Below are 14,611 nucleotides of genomic sequence, written 5' to 3'. Positions count from 1 at the left end.
TCAATATCTTGTCAATAAATGTTAAAGAAAACCCCAAAAATTTGAAATGCCCATAAGATGACTATCGGTTAAGAATGCATGATATTAAGTTAAACTAAGTTGATTAAACTGGTAATTCAGTGTATTGCTACTATATAGTGACTGTATTTTAGATTCCACCTCTAAACTGCAAAACAACAAAACTATTAGTTTTAGAGAATTTCATGATTTTGGGATGTTTTATGTTTGATTTTGAGAGTTGAGCAAAAGGATCAATCCATCAGTCAAGTTTGAAGTAAATATACTGAGTAGCATCATCCTGAAAAGTAGTGTTTCTTGCATTAACAACTTTTACATGCAACAAAAAATGACAGCAAGTTAATATTACGCTTTTTGTTGGGCTTAAGCAGAGATGATAGAATGTGCCAATAGGGTTTGGAGGCCAAAATGCTGATTATATCCATCCTACCTGTTTGTTCTGGTGAGTGAATCTTGTGTTTTCATTCAACTCTCTCAAATCAAATTGAAAAGACATATTACCCCAATCTGAACTGCATCTTTAAGCTGATGGTTTCTGGTTGTTTTAGTAGTTTAGTGGTGCTTTGCCATAGTGTTACAGCCCGATATCAACTTAGCTACAGTTGACACAAATGCAAGAAGACCATTTGAAAGCATAGAAATATTCGGCTTCATCGCTCTTGAATGACTTCAGAGGCCTTTTTCTTTTGCTCCACATGCAAAGTATCATCTCCTGCTTTCAGGGATAAGTGAGCCAACACCTGAGAGAAATGAGCCCATTAGCTTCAAACGTAGTTTTTAAAATGGTTACTTCCTCAAGCAGCCATTAACCCCCCTGTCATTAAACTTCAAAGTATTTTTTTTTTTGGTTTCTCTGACATATTTCAGCCTGTAATCTGCTGCCACTCGGGGATAGGCGTGCAGTCATTTTGCTGGTGTGTATGTGTGTTTAAAGGTGAAGATGACCTTTTGGTTTCTTAGTAAAAGGAAATAGGAGATTTAAGCTCACAAAAGCCGATTCTCCCCAGAGGCATATGTCCCATTTCCTGGTCACTATGAAACCTTGTCGTGTCCTTCCTTCTGAGCTTTTTGACTAAACCTGCTTTGAAAAAACTCTAACCATAGTTTGTGCCCTTAAGAAATAAGCAACCTAACCGTGTGCGCAATAAGGCCGTCTGCCAAGAAGCATGACTCACAACACAATGGTCATAATTGACAACAATATAAACTTGGATATATCCGGGACGAAAGCGGTGGAAATGTTAACGCTCCATCAATGTTTGTTGAAATCGGTGACGATTTACCGGAGCTTGTCTCGATAAGAGATTTTGCTCATAAACTACAAGAGCAAATATACTGCGTCAGTTGTTTTGTGTCCACAGTGAGAAAGTGTTTACTCGGTGAGTGCTGTCAGAGTGAGGAGGACAGTGCAAATCATTGTCAGCTGCTGATTCTAGTTTATCCAAGCTGATTATTGCTGGTGTCATATAGGATGATTTAGAAATGTAAGCATATTCTTAAACACAGCTCAAACATAAAGACTTCACATATTATGATAAAGCTTTTTTGTGAATGGGGTAAGTGTTGCAAGTCTCTTAGAACAATCTTGAGCTTTTAAGTTTTCAGTTGTTTCCTAGATTTGTAGCAGTAGTTTGTAGGCACACAAACCTAATTAGTTCAACATGATGAGACATATGCACAACCTCCACTTGACCATTACTTTTTCATGAAGTGATACAGTGACTTGACGCTCCACAGCCAGTTTAAAATTCAATTAAAAGATTGGATTTTCACTGAATTAAGCAATTTTAATAATCATGAAGGTAAAAAATAAATAAAGTTACCCCTTTGTACCTCCAAATTGTAGCATATCAGTGAAAGCAGTGCAAATATATTTGAAACGTAGAATTTTAAATCGATAAGTGTCCTCAATATCCCAGCTATATTTCATTTCTAATTCTTTTCCTTTCTGTTACTGCTCAAACAGGACAACAGCTTTGAACAGTTCATCATCAACTACTGCAATGAAAAGCTGCAGCAGATCTTCATCGAGCTGACGCTGCGTGAGGAGCAGGAGGAGTATGTCCGAGAGGTACGGTCGTCACTCATATGGTCACTGGCAAAAGTCAGGACACACCGAAGATTGTGTTTACGTACTTCCACCTTTGATCATGTAGAATCAACTGAAGCAGTGGAAAATATTGCCACATTGTTAAACAACATATCCAAATTTTTGCTTTTTTTAAAATGTGGGTTTCTTTACCATGTTTCCTGAATGCATCTAATCTTCTCCACTTGGGTTTATTTCACTGGAAGGGTCAAAACGACACTAAAAGACAAAATGTTGAATAAGAAATGATTGACATTTCTTCTTTAACATTTTGGGTATTTTGAAATCATTTGGTCTTTGTAAATCTCTCGCCCGGCAGTCATCCTAAACCTTTGTAGTAAAGTCCTCAGAGAGCTCCTTAGAACAGTGCATGATGGCAAAGTCGAGGACAGCCTTAAAGTCGAGGGTTCAGTAAAACAAACCCTCCCTGGTCACTCCATAACTAATGTTTGACCTCCTTTTGAAAATGTATGCATTCTCATTTAGATAACTTTACAGATGTGTTGCTTTTTATTTTTTCAATTCATTTTTTATCAACCCTTTGAGACTCTTACTGAAATAGCTTCCTCTGATAATGGTCATTTCCACTCAGTTTTCAAACACATTTTAAGACTTTTCTCTTTTGACACTTAAAAAACAACGTCCTTATTTTTTGAAACATGGAAAACCTTTGGATCCACATCAAGCACAGAATCTAATTCAAGGTCAAGATAACCACACAGAGTTCTACCATGATCCGACTCCCTGTTCATTTCTTAATTACTCCAACTGTACAATACAAACTGGTTGCTTCTGTATTCAAACTAGGACAGATAGTAGCCGTCTCGAGCGCATTAATAACCGGAGGTGATTGTGCAGTACAATTAATGGTCATGTCTCTTTGGAAGTCTGTCACTTTTCTTTGATATGTAGTTAACTGTGCATGTCTTTTCGTGATCGTTGTCCTAAACTCTGCAACTGTATGTCATCATTTAAGCACACAATTAGCCGTGTTTTGACAGCTCATTACAGCAGGTCCTGGCAACACAATCTCACCCTGGTCGTGTCACTCATCTGTTTAACCCCTTCCTTGCTATTTCACATAAATCTGCATTCCTGTGAGCCGAGCTCTCTGTACCGTCTTTGTCATCTCGCTCTCCTTCCATGTATCCCCTCCCCATCTGCCCTCGGAGGATCCTCTGGGACGGAAATGATCCCTCACTCCACCGAGAGTAAACACTCCCCGTTGTGGGCCTTAAAGCTCTGTTTGTTTTCAAAGCTCTGTGTATGAGTTCAGCAATGGTGACCCCCACACCCCTTCCCCACTAACACCACCACCAATGATATTCCACGGCTGGCTTCTGTCCAGTGTTACTGCATGGGAAAATACCACAGAGCTGGAGAAAGAAGCACAGGCCTCCAGTCAGGATTTTCATCCGTCAACCAACAATTTAAGCCACACCCTCTGAGCACCCCCACCCCCCAAAGATGTTTGGACTATTGCTCCAATCTACCTCTGTTGCCCGACTCATTAGCTCCTGTGAACTAGATGGCATCAATGTTTGTTTCTAAGGAGGAAGGTGTCACAGATGTTTGATTTTGAAAGGTGCCTGCATTCACAATAGAATAATATATGAGAAATAGCTGTGAAGGGGTCATCTTCAATTTGTGTTTGTGTCTATTTCACCAAACACATTAGACTCAAAGTGCAAATGCCTTCTGTTATCCGTCCGTTTTCCCTAAATGGAGCAGAAACAGCACCGTGTCATTTTTCCCCTCACCAAAGAGCTTTGCTGTAAGCCAGGTGGCCTTGTGGCAAGGTCATGCAGCTCTTTGATACGGCTGTGATTTTAAAGCAAATGACAGAAGCACTGAAAAGGCTTTGTTTAAAATGAAATGACCAATTCAACTTCTTCTTTACAAGTACAAAAGTTTAAAGTAAAAATGAACTTTTTTGATTTACAATGCCTTTCATAATGCAACTCAGTTTTCAGCTTAGTCTTAAGTAATGACAGGCATCATTAGTCAACCAGTATCATAGTTTTGAGTGTGAAGCTGCACAATTTTCTAAATAAAAACAAGTAATAATCACTAGTATGCACTTGATATAAAACTTTTTCACTGGCTTTGTAAAGAATCCTGCACTTTATCCTGTATTATGTTGTAATGTTTGATTGTGCATTCAGAAAGTCAACCATAACTCATCAACTTAAGATCCGTTTGTAGATGTGTGTTGTGCCACACGTCCTGGTGACTTTCTACAGATCAAGTTCTTTACCAGGTTTCACAGATGTGAACAGATTGAACATCTCGTGTGCATCATTTCATATGTCTATACAAGTTTCATTCATGCTCAGCTGAAAGGTGGAAAAGCCCATGTGACTTTGACACTTTGACCTTCATGTGTGTGTCTGTTTTTTTTTTTTTTTTTACAGGGCATCGAGTGGACAAACATTGAGTATTTCAACAATGCCATTATCTGCGACCTCATTGAGAATGTAAGTCACTTTGCCAGTCCTTGGAGAGTGCACAGGGCTGCATGAATGGGTCTATAAAGTCTGACACTGTATTTGAAAGTAGCTGGCTATAAAGGATTAGCTATGCCAGGTGTTTTACTGAGATAGACTGGCTACTAAAAAAAAAAACCCCAAAACATTATTTTTTTCAGGCCCATTCCATAAACAGATTTTCTTTTCACTTTTCCACATTCTGTAAGCTCAAGCTTGTACTTGTACCACCTTTTGTGTCTACTCACCGTGCTGTATCAGAACCAGAATGGGATCCTTGCCATGTTGGATGAGGAGTGCCTGAGGCCTGGGACAGTCACTGATGAGACCTTCCTGGACAAGCTGAACACCATCTGTGCTGAACACCAGCACTTTGAGAGTCGTCTAAGCAAGAACTCAAAGTTCCTTACTGACCACAGCTTGCCACATAACTGCTTCCGAATCCAACACTATGCCGGGAAGGTACTGGAGAGAATGATAAACTTAAATCTCGGAATTGCGTTACTTGTTATGCACGTGTTACAGCTATTAAAATAACAGGGAAAAGACCTAATCATTTTGTGTACTTGATTCTTTGAACTTTGTCAATTTTTCCACTTTGTATCAAGGTGTTGTATCGCGTCGAGGGCTTCGTGGACAAGAACAACGACCTGTTGTACCGGGACCTGTCACAAGCCATGTACAAGGCCAACCACAGCCTCATCAAACAGCTGTTTCCTGAAGGCAATCCAGCCAAAGTCAACCTGAAGAGACCACTGACTGCTGGGTCCCAGTTCAAAACATCAGTGGGCACCCTGATGAAGAACCTTCAGACCAAGAACCCAAACTACATCCGGTAAGTTTGATCCTGCCACTGATTCATGGGGATATCCTTAGTATGTTGTGTTTGACAGTCAAGTCTTTCTGATTTGTAATTATAACCTGTCTTTTTCAGATGTATCAAGCCCAATGACAAGAAGGCGTCCCACATCTTCACTGACTCTTTGGTCCGACATCAGGCTCGCTATCTGGGTCTGATGGAAAACGTGCGCGTGAGGAGAGCAGGTTATGCCTTCCGCCAGGCCTACGAACCCTGCCTGGAGCGCTACAAAATGCTCTGCAAAAAGACCTGGCCACATTGGAGAGGGCCTGCCAGGTAAGGGTTGTTTACACGGAAGCAGCGACATTAGGTTAGATTGGAATTGGGGGAACTTGTCATTGGTAAACACTGCCAAAGCAAAGGTTCCCCCAAGGTTTCAGTGTGTGTCATGGCAACCGAGACCAGGTGTCTTTAAGTAAGGCACTGCTCTCACACGCTGCACTCAGAACAGCGTGTGTGTGAGACCACTGCTAATAGACTGTGGTCAGAGTGGTCAGCTCCCAGGTGCGACTGTTGGTGTGAAGCAAGTAATTGCTGAAAAAGGGTTTTCGATGGCTTTTCCCCCAGATAAAATAGACCCATAGGCTGAACCTGACATCATGGTCTTTAAGTGAAATGTTAGCCATTTGGCAAAAAGGCTGTTTTGCATGTTTATTTTGGTGCCCAAACAAAGAATTTAAAGTCTTTGCATTCAATATCCTGCCTCTCATGTCCTCTCATAATTGAGCAGTACTCTTGTCACATACTAGCTGTTCATTGTTGAGCCGAAATGAGTCGTTATTTCTACAAACTACAGCGTGTTGAAACGTCTCATCCTTATGTGTCCTGCACTCCGCATAAGACAGACTTGCAGGTTTTATCCACTGTGTGGATAAACTCACTGTTTCCTATCTGCTGCCACTTAGTGGGGCTTGTTATTGATGTGACTGGTTTCAGCTTGGTTTTCATAGTTTCTTTATTTGTGTTCTCCAATATCCTCAAACATCCCCAGCAATTCACTCTTCCATGCTTCCATATATCCAAATCCCTTTATATGCCTCTATGTCGCTCTGTTTCTTTTATATATGGGCACTTGGAGTGTAAAGTGTGCTTTGGCTGACCCCCTCTAATCCTTCTGGCTTCTCTTACAGGGAAGGAGTGGAGGTGCTCATGGCCGACCTCCAGGTTCCAGCAGAGGAGTTCTCTTATGGCCGCTCAAAGATCTTCATCAGGAACCCAAGAACGGTACAATATGTTTATTGGTTAAAATGCATGCACCTTAAACTTGGATTTCCCCCAGTCGCTTCTGACATTGGTGGATTGCCCAGCAGCCCAAGCCGTGTTTTAAAGTCTAATGGTTGATTCCAGTGTGCTCAACTGGCCTGTTTTCTCACAGTATGTTGTGAGTAAAGCGGGGTGGGCCACACATAAATCCCCCATTTCAGCAATTAGCATGCAACCACTGCTCTGAAAACACATGGTTTCACTTAGCTATCCCCTTTAACATGGGAAATGAGCGTCTTTACTCTGTGCTCGCGGGATCTTCAGTTGCTCGGGCCTGCAGCATCTGAATGTACTTTCTCCCCCACCACCAGCGAAAAGACTGAGCACAGCTTGAAATAACATGATCTCACACTGGGAGAATTTTTCGTCCGATAATTGCTTCTTCTATCGGATCAGCTTATCTCCTTTACATATCTACAGCTGCACATGTCTGGAGGAGCAAATTTTGATTCAGCTTTCAAAACAATATTTATATTGGTTGCTAATCAGCGAGGTCACACCTATTCTCAAATTGCTACCAGAATTTGGTTAACTCCACCTTTTTGTATTTGTGCAACACCCAAACGCTTAAAGCATTCTCTCCATACTAAAATCAGAAAACTTCTCACAAATAACGGCACTGTGTCAGAGACTTTCATTCATCAAGTCTGGTGCTACTGGTGGAAAATGCAGAAGAAAGCGCAGCTAAACAATGCAGCATGAATAGAAGGCGCTTTAGGCCAAAGCTCCACTTGTGTGGTAGAGTATACAAATATGAAAAGCTGGAAAAATGAAAAAGACACAGCCCTGTAGGAGTTGCTTTAATGGATGTTTTTCTGTGGTGTGGTGAGGCTTAATCGCATCATCCTTCAACTATAAGCATACCAACACAACTGACGGCGACAGCTTGTGTAGCGATCTGCACGAGAATCTGCTGATTCTTATTTAGTGTTGGAGAAAACTCACCAGTATTTTGAGCCTTGAGGGAAATCTTACAAGAATACATCTCAAAAGTTACAATAGATGAGAGAAAGTCAGGAATATCATTCTTAATGGTTTTGGATCACAAATTACTCAATTATGAACGGTCTCTCTCAATATTAGAATATTTCCTTAGAACAATTTTTCCTCTTCATACCACAAGTAATAAAAATCACAACAGAGACATATACCATTTACATAAGAAGGATATATTTACTGTTTTTTCCTAAATTAATGAGACAAACGCCTCTTTAAGACTTATTTGAGCTATGTTTGTTTTTGGAAAATAATACCATTGACACAAAATTTGACAACTTACCTGTGATAACCCCATATGCTCAATCATGAGGCACCATACACAACATTAGATCATTTTTAGAAAGTAAAAATATTAAATTAATCAATAGTAGAAGTCAAAATTCAGGGATCAGTGTATTGTGTAGAGGGTGTTAGTGGTTTGATTGCCTCAATATTTAAATGTTAAAAAAAAAAAAAACCCAGAGCAAGGAATGTTTTTTTCATGCATTTGAAAGAAAAAGAAAAACTTTTGAAAACGTGAACTTTTTCTCTGGGGTGAAAATACATGAAAAGGTTTTTTGGCTGGACTAAGCTCTCACACATGGGGTTGTTTTTGTTAACCTGCAAATAGACTGGACTTTGTTCTTCTTATCACTGATTCACTATTTGCTCGGCTTAAAAAAAACGAATTTTTCTTTATTTTGTTTGCCGATTTTCCTCTCAACCTTCCTTTATATCCGCATTCATGTTGGTTAGATGTGCCTTTACCTCGGCAATTTGCAAGAAATAAACTATCTTCACTATGAACACCCGAGTTGAATAACATTTTGATAACCTTTAACAAAGGACATGACACAATGTATAATGGTGCTGTCTCCCATGTGCCTGATTTTCTCCTAGCTCTTTTTCCTGGAGGAGAGGAGGAGGCAGTGCCTGCAAGACCTGGCCACACTCATTCAGAAAATCTACCGAGGCTGGAAGTGCCGCAGCCACTTCCTGCTGCTGAAGAAGAGCCAGATAGTGGTGGCAGCCTGGTACCGCCGATACGCGGTGAGACTCTGATTAGTTGCACTCAAAACACAAAGCACAATAAACATATGGCCACTGAAGCGTTTGGCGTTATTAATAAAGTGTTTCCCTCTGCCTTCTCACAGCAACAAAAGAAATACCAGCAGATCAAGAGCGCCACCACTGTGGTGCAGTCTTACACCAGAGGATGGCAGGTGCGCAGCTGTTTCATAAATTCACTTTACTATCAAATGTGGCAGAAGCGTCGTAGAAATCACAATCGTGTCTTCTTGACTCTCTTTAGGCCCGTAAACTCCTGAGAGAGCTGAAATATCAGAAGAGATGTAAAGAGGCTGTGACCACCATCGCCGCCTACTGGCACGGCACCCAGGTAATGATGGATTAACGCGCCGAGTCATATCAGAAAGTGAGCGATCCTGTATCCTGATGGTGCGTCAGCCTGCCTTTATTTCCTGATACCAAAAAAAGAAAAAGCTCCCCTTGATCGCTTGCCAGCATCTCCTGAAACACTTGATATTTTCTTGTATGCGGTGTTTCTGCCTAATGGCGCTACACTATCACAAAAAGTTCTGTTCTGCTACCAGTTTCCTTTAATCCTGCTTCTTTTGCTGATCACACAACTCCCACTTATGTCTCCTTCTTGTTTTATCTCCCTGCTCCTTTTCAACTTCCCTTCCTTGATTCTCTTTTTTGCCCCCCCCCCCCACCCGTCACATATTCGACCTGCCTTCCCTAACGCCCACCACATCCCACCAGGCACGGATGGAGCTGAGACGGCTAAAACAAGAGGCGCGGAATAAACATGCTGTGACAGTAATTTGGGCATACTGGCAGGGAACCCAGGTATTTCCACCCAGCCGGAGTGTGTTGCTGTCCCAGCTGTCTTGCCATCCCTGTTCGCCATGTTGCCGTCCCATTGTCATTCAGAAACCGCCTAATAGAGCAGCACCCAGCTGAGTGAACCCGGGTCAGCCTGCTGGCCACGTTGTCGTCCCCTTTGTATCTGTTACATGTGAAATTGTCTGAAAAGCTCTCCAACTCACAAAGTTTGCGTAGGTAATTGCTGACTCTCGTTCAAATCGCTGACGACATTATTGTCAGCGTTGTTGTCTTCAGTTTGGTTTTGATACAGTGTGGTGTGTAAACTGTGTCCCATCTCTGTTGTAAACACAATTAATATTTTGGATTTACATTGGGTGCCACACAAATCATTTCTGTTCATCTTTTTGTTTATTTTATCCCAGTGGTTTTCAAAGTGTGGGTCAGGCCTTCTCTAGGGGGAGGCGCCACTGAGCTTCTGGTGGGGAGAAGTAAACCCTTGGGGAGGGTCAAGCCAATCCCTTTTCCCAGCATGCTTCTTTGATTTCGCTTCTTTAGAAGAAATCATGATAGGAGCCGAATTGGACAAACCATTATGTTATAAAAACATATTTGTCTTCCTGGTGAAATAGAGATGAATCAAATCATGAAATAAGCAGTGGTACTAAATCATCAGTGTAACAGGTGCGCACTATATATCAATTCTTGGATGTTTTAAATTTAAAGTATTTAACGAGCACAAGACGATAAACTTTATTGCTTTAAGATCCCATAAGCCAATAATATATTTAAAAACATTAGGAATTCAATGGAATGTTACAGCATGCAGTGGAACAACGCATATAGAAGGTTGAGGGACTCGATATGGTTCAAGTTCTGTGAGGAGACACTTATCCTCCCACAAAGCTAAAACTGGAAAGCTTCTTTGTAGCGTACTTGATACTCTTGACAGCTAAAATGTAGAAAGGACTTTGCCAGTTCACATGAGTTATATACCATTATCTTATCAGCAGTTTGTAAACTTCACAGTATTATCATATCAGATATGACTGCTGGTTGTTCGTCATCCATATTGTGTTTCAAAGTATCACCACCAGACTCGTATATGTAGATGGTGTTTGAGTCCGACCTCTTCTCTGTTGTATTTGAACTTTGTACAAAACGGCTACATGAAAGCTTGCAGTTGGTCATATAGATTATGCAATATGTAACCCAGACCATCCCAGCATGGTCATATTTAATTTCCTTGATCCTCTTAATTGTGGCCAAACAGAGAAAATGTGAGTGCTGCTCACCACCTTTTCTTACCGTTCGTCCATGTGTCACTCCATGCTTTTCCACTCTGCACCCCACCTGAGACAGTTGCCTTTTTTGACTGCCACTGAAATTAACTTCCTCCCACAACTGCCACCGCTTCCCATCAGGCCCGGAGAGAGCTGCGTCAGCTGAAGGAGGAGGCGAGGAATAAACATGCCGTGTCGGTCATTTGGGCCGGCTGGCAGGGCACCAAGGTATTTGGGAAGCCTGTTGGCTCGACTTGCCGTGACTGTCTGACCTGCCGCCTCCATCGAACCCCCCCTCCCTCCCCCCGAAACACCACCTAACAAATCCATCGGTCTGCTCGACTCATTCATTCATTCATTGAATTGATGATGAAATCCAGTTTGTCGAACACGCTGCCACATACAGTAGAGCCAGGTGTGAAGGTGGAGTCGTTCGGATTGAGAAAATGGTTGTCAACGCTAACCGATTTGCCATTTTACCAGTGTATGTACAAGCTCAGGAAATAATACCGCATAGGAAACCCATTCCCATTGAAGTTACAGTTACACATATAATCAGGGGCACATTTGTCTCGTTTTGAAAAATTTCTGCTTTTTCCTTCAAAGTCCACGCTTCACTTGCTGCATGTTGCCTGCTCTCTCTGCATGACTCCTCCTCTTGTCTGGCCAGCTCTCGTATCAGTCCTTTGCATTGCAACACAGTTTGTCGTCTCTAGATGGAACAGCCTGGATCCTTTGAAGTGACCTCCCCTGCCTGAGTTGTGACTTCTTGCTCTCCTCTTGTTACACTCAGACTTCGACTGAAAAGCATCAACTCTGTTTACTTTGCAGAAGTTGCCTGATCAATGTTCGTGTGACCCGCAGTTTCATATTTGTTTCTGGAGGCTCGAGCAGTCGACCTGCACACACAGTCTCACAAATGGTCACACTGGGCTTGTGTGCATTGTGTGTGTGTGTGTGTGTTTGTGTATTTGATATTGCGGACTTCAGGCAAAAGTGCCCTCTTGCTCTTCTCATCCTCTCCTGCTTCATTTGTTCCTGCTCTCTTGTCTCTTTCCCTCCCACCTCCCCTCCCATGAACAGGCTCGCAGGGAGCTCAGGAAACTGAAAGAAGAGGCCAAACGAAAGCATGCTGTCGCTGTGATTTGGGCCTACTGGCAGGGACTGAAGGTACCCACCAGCCCCACGGCGCAGCCATCACAGAGTCTGACACCTGCCTGGCACCCGTGACCACCCTCCTCCTCATTTTCCTCCTCCTCCTCATCCTCTGCAGCTATTTTGCTGTTGTGTTCAGGAAGCCACCTTCTGCAGCGTTTTGTAATCGTGCTTTATCTAATGTTGAAATATTATTTTAATCTGATTGCCTCTTTATAGGTAAAAAAAAATCTCCTAGCAACATAAAATGGTGTATTAATAATAGCATTACTTTTAGTGGAATAAATGTAATCACACTAGCAGTATACTATGGTCAAAATAAACCATGAAAAGTTAAATAAAAGCATGCCAACCTATCAAGAAATTAAAATCAAAGCCAGCATCATCCACACTGAATTATAATGATAGACCTTTGCTCATAGCATGGTGAATGTTAATTGTTTTTTAATGGCTTCAGCACTCCCAGCTTTATTGTGTTAGCGATATTCACCCATTCACACCGCAATGGTGACGTCGGCCATGCAAAGTGCTCAACCAACCATTGGGGCAATTTGAGGATTAACGTCTTGCTCAAAAGCACTTTGACATACGGACAGGAGGGTGATGAGGGACTGAAGGACAACCCACAAGCCTAGCCACAGTTTTAAGTGCAGGTCATTCTTATAAGTTGAATGCATGCATTACATTTCATCTGATATTCTAGCAATGTATGACATTTTTATGACTGACCCAGGTGAATTTGTTCTCATTGCTCGGTTCGTTGCAAAACCAGCATTTAATTACAATAACTCAACCAGGCTGCCATCGTATTCCTGCAGAGTTTGACATATAAGGTCGATCTACATAGCAGACCTCATGTTTTTTTATGATGTATTAACTGTGACCAAGAAAAAATTATTCAAACACAGCGAGTGTTCGTAAGTTTACAGTTCACTAAAAGATTTCAAAATATTGCTAGCAGTTTCTAATGATGTAAATAGTTTATGATTTGGGAATTCTAAAACTGTCTGTATGCACTGATAGAGATGCATGGACTTTCTGTTCTATAGAGAAGGGGGCGTTAAATCTGCAACAATACACAGTGCAATCGTCACATCAGCTGTTTTATTCCATTTTTGGCAGGAAACTTACTCAGAGCCGTCTAATATTTTACATGATTATAGCAGACCAGATGGTGATTTTCCTCCTTGGACCTGATAATGCTACAATTCTAAAACCAAGTTCTCTCTGATAATTTACTTTCTCCACATCTTTCTTTGCCTGCATCATGTGCATCGGTTCAACTAACCCATAAAGAGCACTGCTTGTGTGTCCAACTGTATTTATTTCTTACCTAGTGTCTCTTTCTCTTTAGGTGTATGTCGTAGTGTATTGTGTTCTGTCTTTCCCACGTGGTTATTCACTGCAGTCTTATGACTCTCATCATGTTAATTGACCACCAAGCTTTTCACAAAGCACCGGTTCACAGCTCGATTTGTGCTATCAAGGTCATCGTAAAGGTTGCTCGTCATAACCATCATTGTCTCTTTCAGTCATTAATTTAAAGCCGTTGCTCTCATTTCGACTAATTCCAGCTGTTTGGAGCTTCCAGTGTTGATTGTTTGTGTTCTAACCAAACCTCCAGCGTTGCTTGTATGTTTGTATGAATGTGTTGTACGCGTCATGCCTGCATCAGTGTGTGTCTTTTCTTTCTTGCTTCATGTCCCGCTGAGAGGATCCAAGCAGTGACTGACAGTTTATTTGTCTTCCTGTGCCGTTACAGGTCCGCAGAGAGTACAGGAAGTTCTTCAGGGCAAACGCTGGAAAGAAAATCTACGACTTCACCATTCAGAGGATTGTGAGTCTTTAACTAGCAAGCCTTCCTTCCCTCTTCTATTTCTACCATTATCCCTTCCTCTCGTTTCCACTCCTTCCTTTTTTCATCCCCTCTTTCCTCCTGTGGTGGTCTTACTTATTGCAGGTTTATTCCTTCCTCCCTTCATATGTACTTTCAGTTTAACCTTGCTTTGTTTCTTACTTCCTCCATCCCTTTGTTGATTTTATTTTCTATCATTCCTTCCTTTTCTCATTCCTTTCTTCTTTAATTACATTTTCCCTTTTTCATTACTTTATGTCCGACGTTATTAATTTTGTCCTACCTGTCAGTCATCATGAATTCTTTCATTCATTTATTTCTTTAACTATTTCCTTCATTCTTTCCTTCCTTCCTCCAGTCTTTTCTGTGTTTATTCCTCCTTTTCTTACTTGGTTCCTTCAATCATTCTTTCTCTCTCGCTCTCTCTCTGTCACACTCTTCCTCTGTCGCTCTCGCTCTCTTTCGTCTTTCTTTCCTTTTACTTCCACACCTGCTTATAAACTTTCTCGCTTTCCTTTTAATTATTGATTATGATTTATTTGGATCCTCCTCTGTGCCCTGTGTGTAAACAGATGCAGAAATACTTCCTGGGCCTGAAGAGCTCCCTGCCCTCCATGTCCCCTATCGACAGGAGCTGGCCTGCCCGGCCGTACCTCTTCCTGGATGGAGTCCACACAGAGCTCCGGAAAATCTTTCATCTCTGGAGGGTTTGTCAATTATTACTGGTGTTTGCACAGTCAATCATTTACTACACACAAACGGTTTCAACAGCTCTCT

General features: G+C 41.6%; 1 protein-coding gene across 2 annotated transcripts in view; it reads left to right on the top strand.

Annotated features, from left to right (window-relative positions):
• Positions 1–14,611, top strand: part of myo1b (myosin IB) — a 65,831-nt gene that overhangs the window by 47,509 nt on the left and 3,711 nt on the right. The window contains exons 14-25 of one of the 2 annotated variants that reach the window (XM_080478429.1): positions 1,985–2,089; positions 4,522–4,584; positions 4,855–5,055; positions 5,202–5,428; positions 5,528–5,728; positions 6,583–6,676; positions 8,594–8,743; positions 8,848–8,916; positions 9,006–9,092; positions 11,908–11,994; positions 13,742–13,816; positions 14,407–14,541. In XM_080478429.1, coding sequence (XP_080334555.1) covers positions 1,985–2,089; positions 4,522–4,584; positions 4,855–5,055; positions 5,202–5,428; positions 5,528–5,728; positions 6,583–6,676; positions 8,594–8,743; positions 8,848–8,916; positions 9,006–9,092; positions 11,908–11,994; positions 13,742–13,816; positions 14,407–14,541 — 1,494 coding nt within the window. The remainder of the gene's footprint in view (positions 1–1,984; positions 2,090–4,521; positions 4,585–4,854; positions 5,056–5,201; positions 5,429–5,527; positions 5,729–6,582; positions 6,677–8,593; positions 8,744–8,847; positions 8,917–9,005; positions 9,093–11,907; positions 11,995–13,741; positions 13,817–14,406; positions 14,542–14,611) is intronic. The other variant, XM_080478430.1, reaches the window with a different exon arrangement.

Source organism: Lipophrys pholis (assembly GCF_963383615.2).
Source record: "Lipophrys pholis genome assembly, chromosome: 13".
In the NCBI taxonomy this organism is placed as follows: domain Eukaryota; kingdom Metazoa; phylum Chordata; class Actinopteri; order Blenniiformes; family Blenniidae; genus Lipophrys; species Lipophrys pholis.
This window is presented reverse-complemented; position numbering and strand designations above follow the sequence as displayed.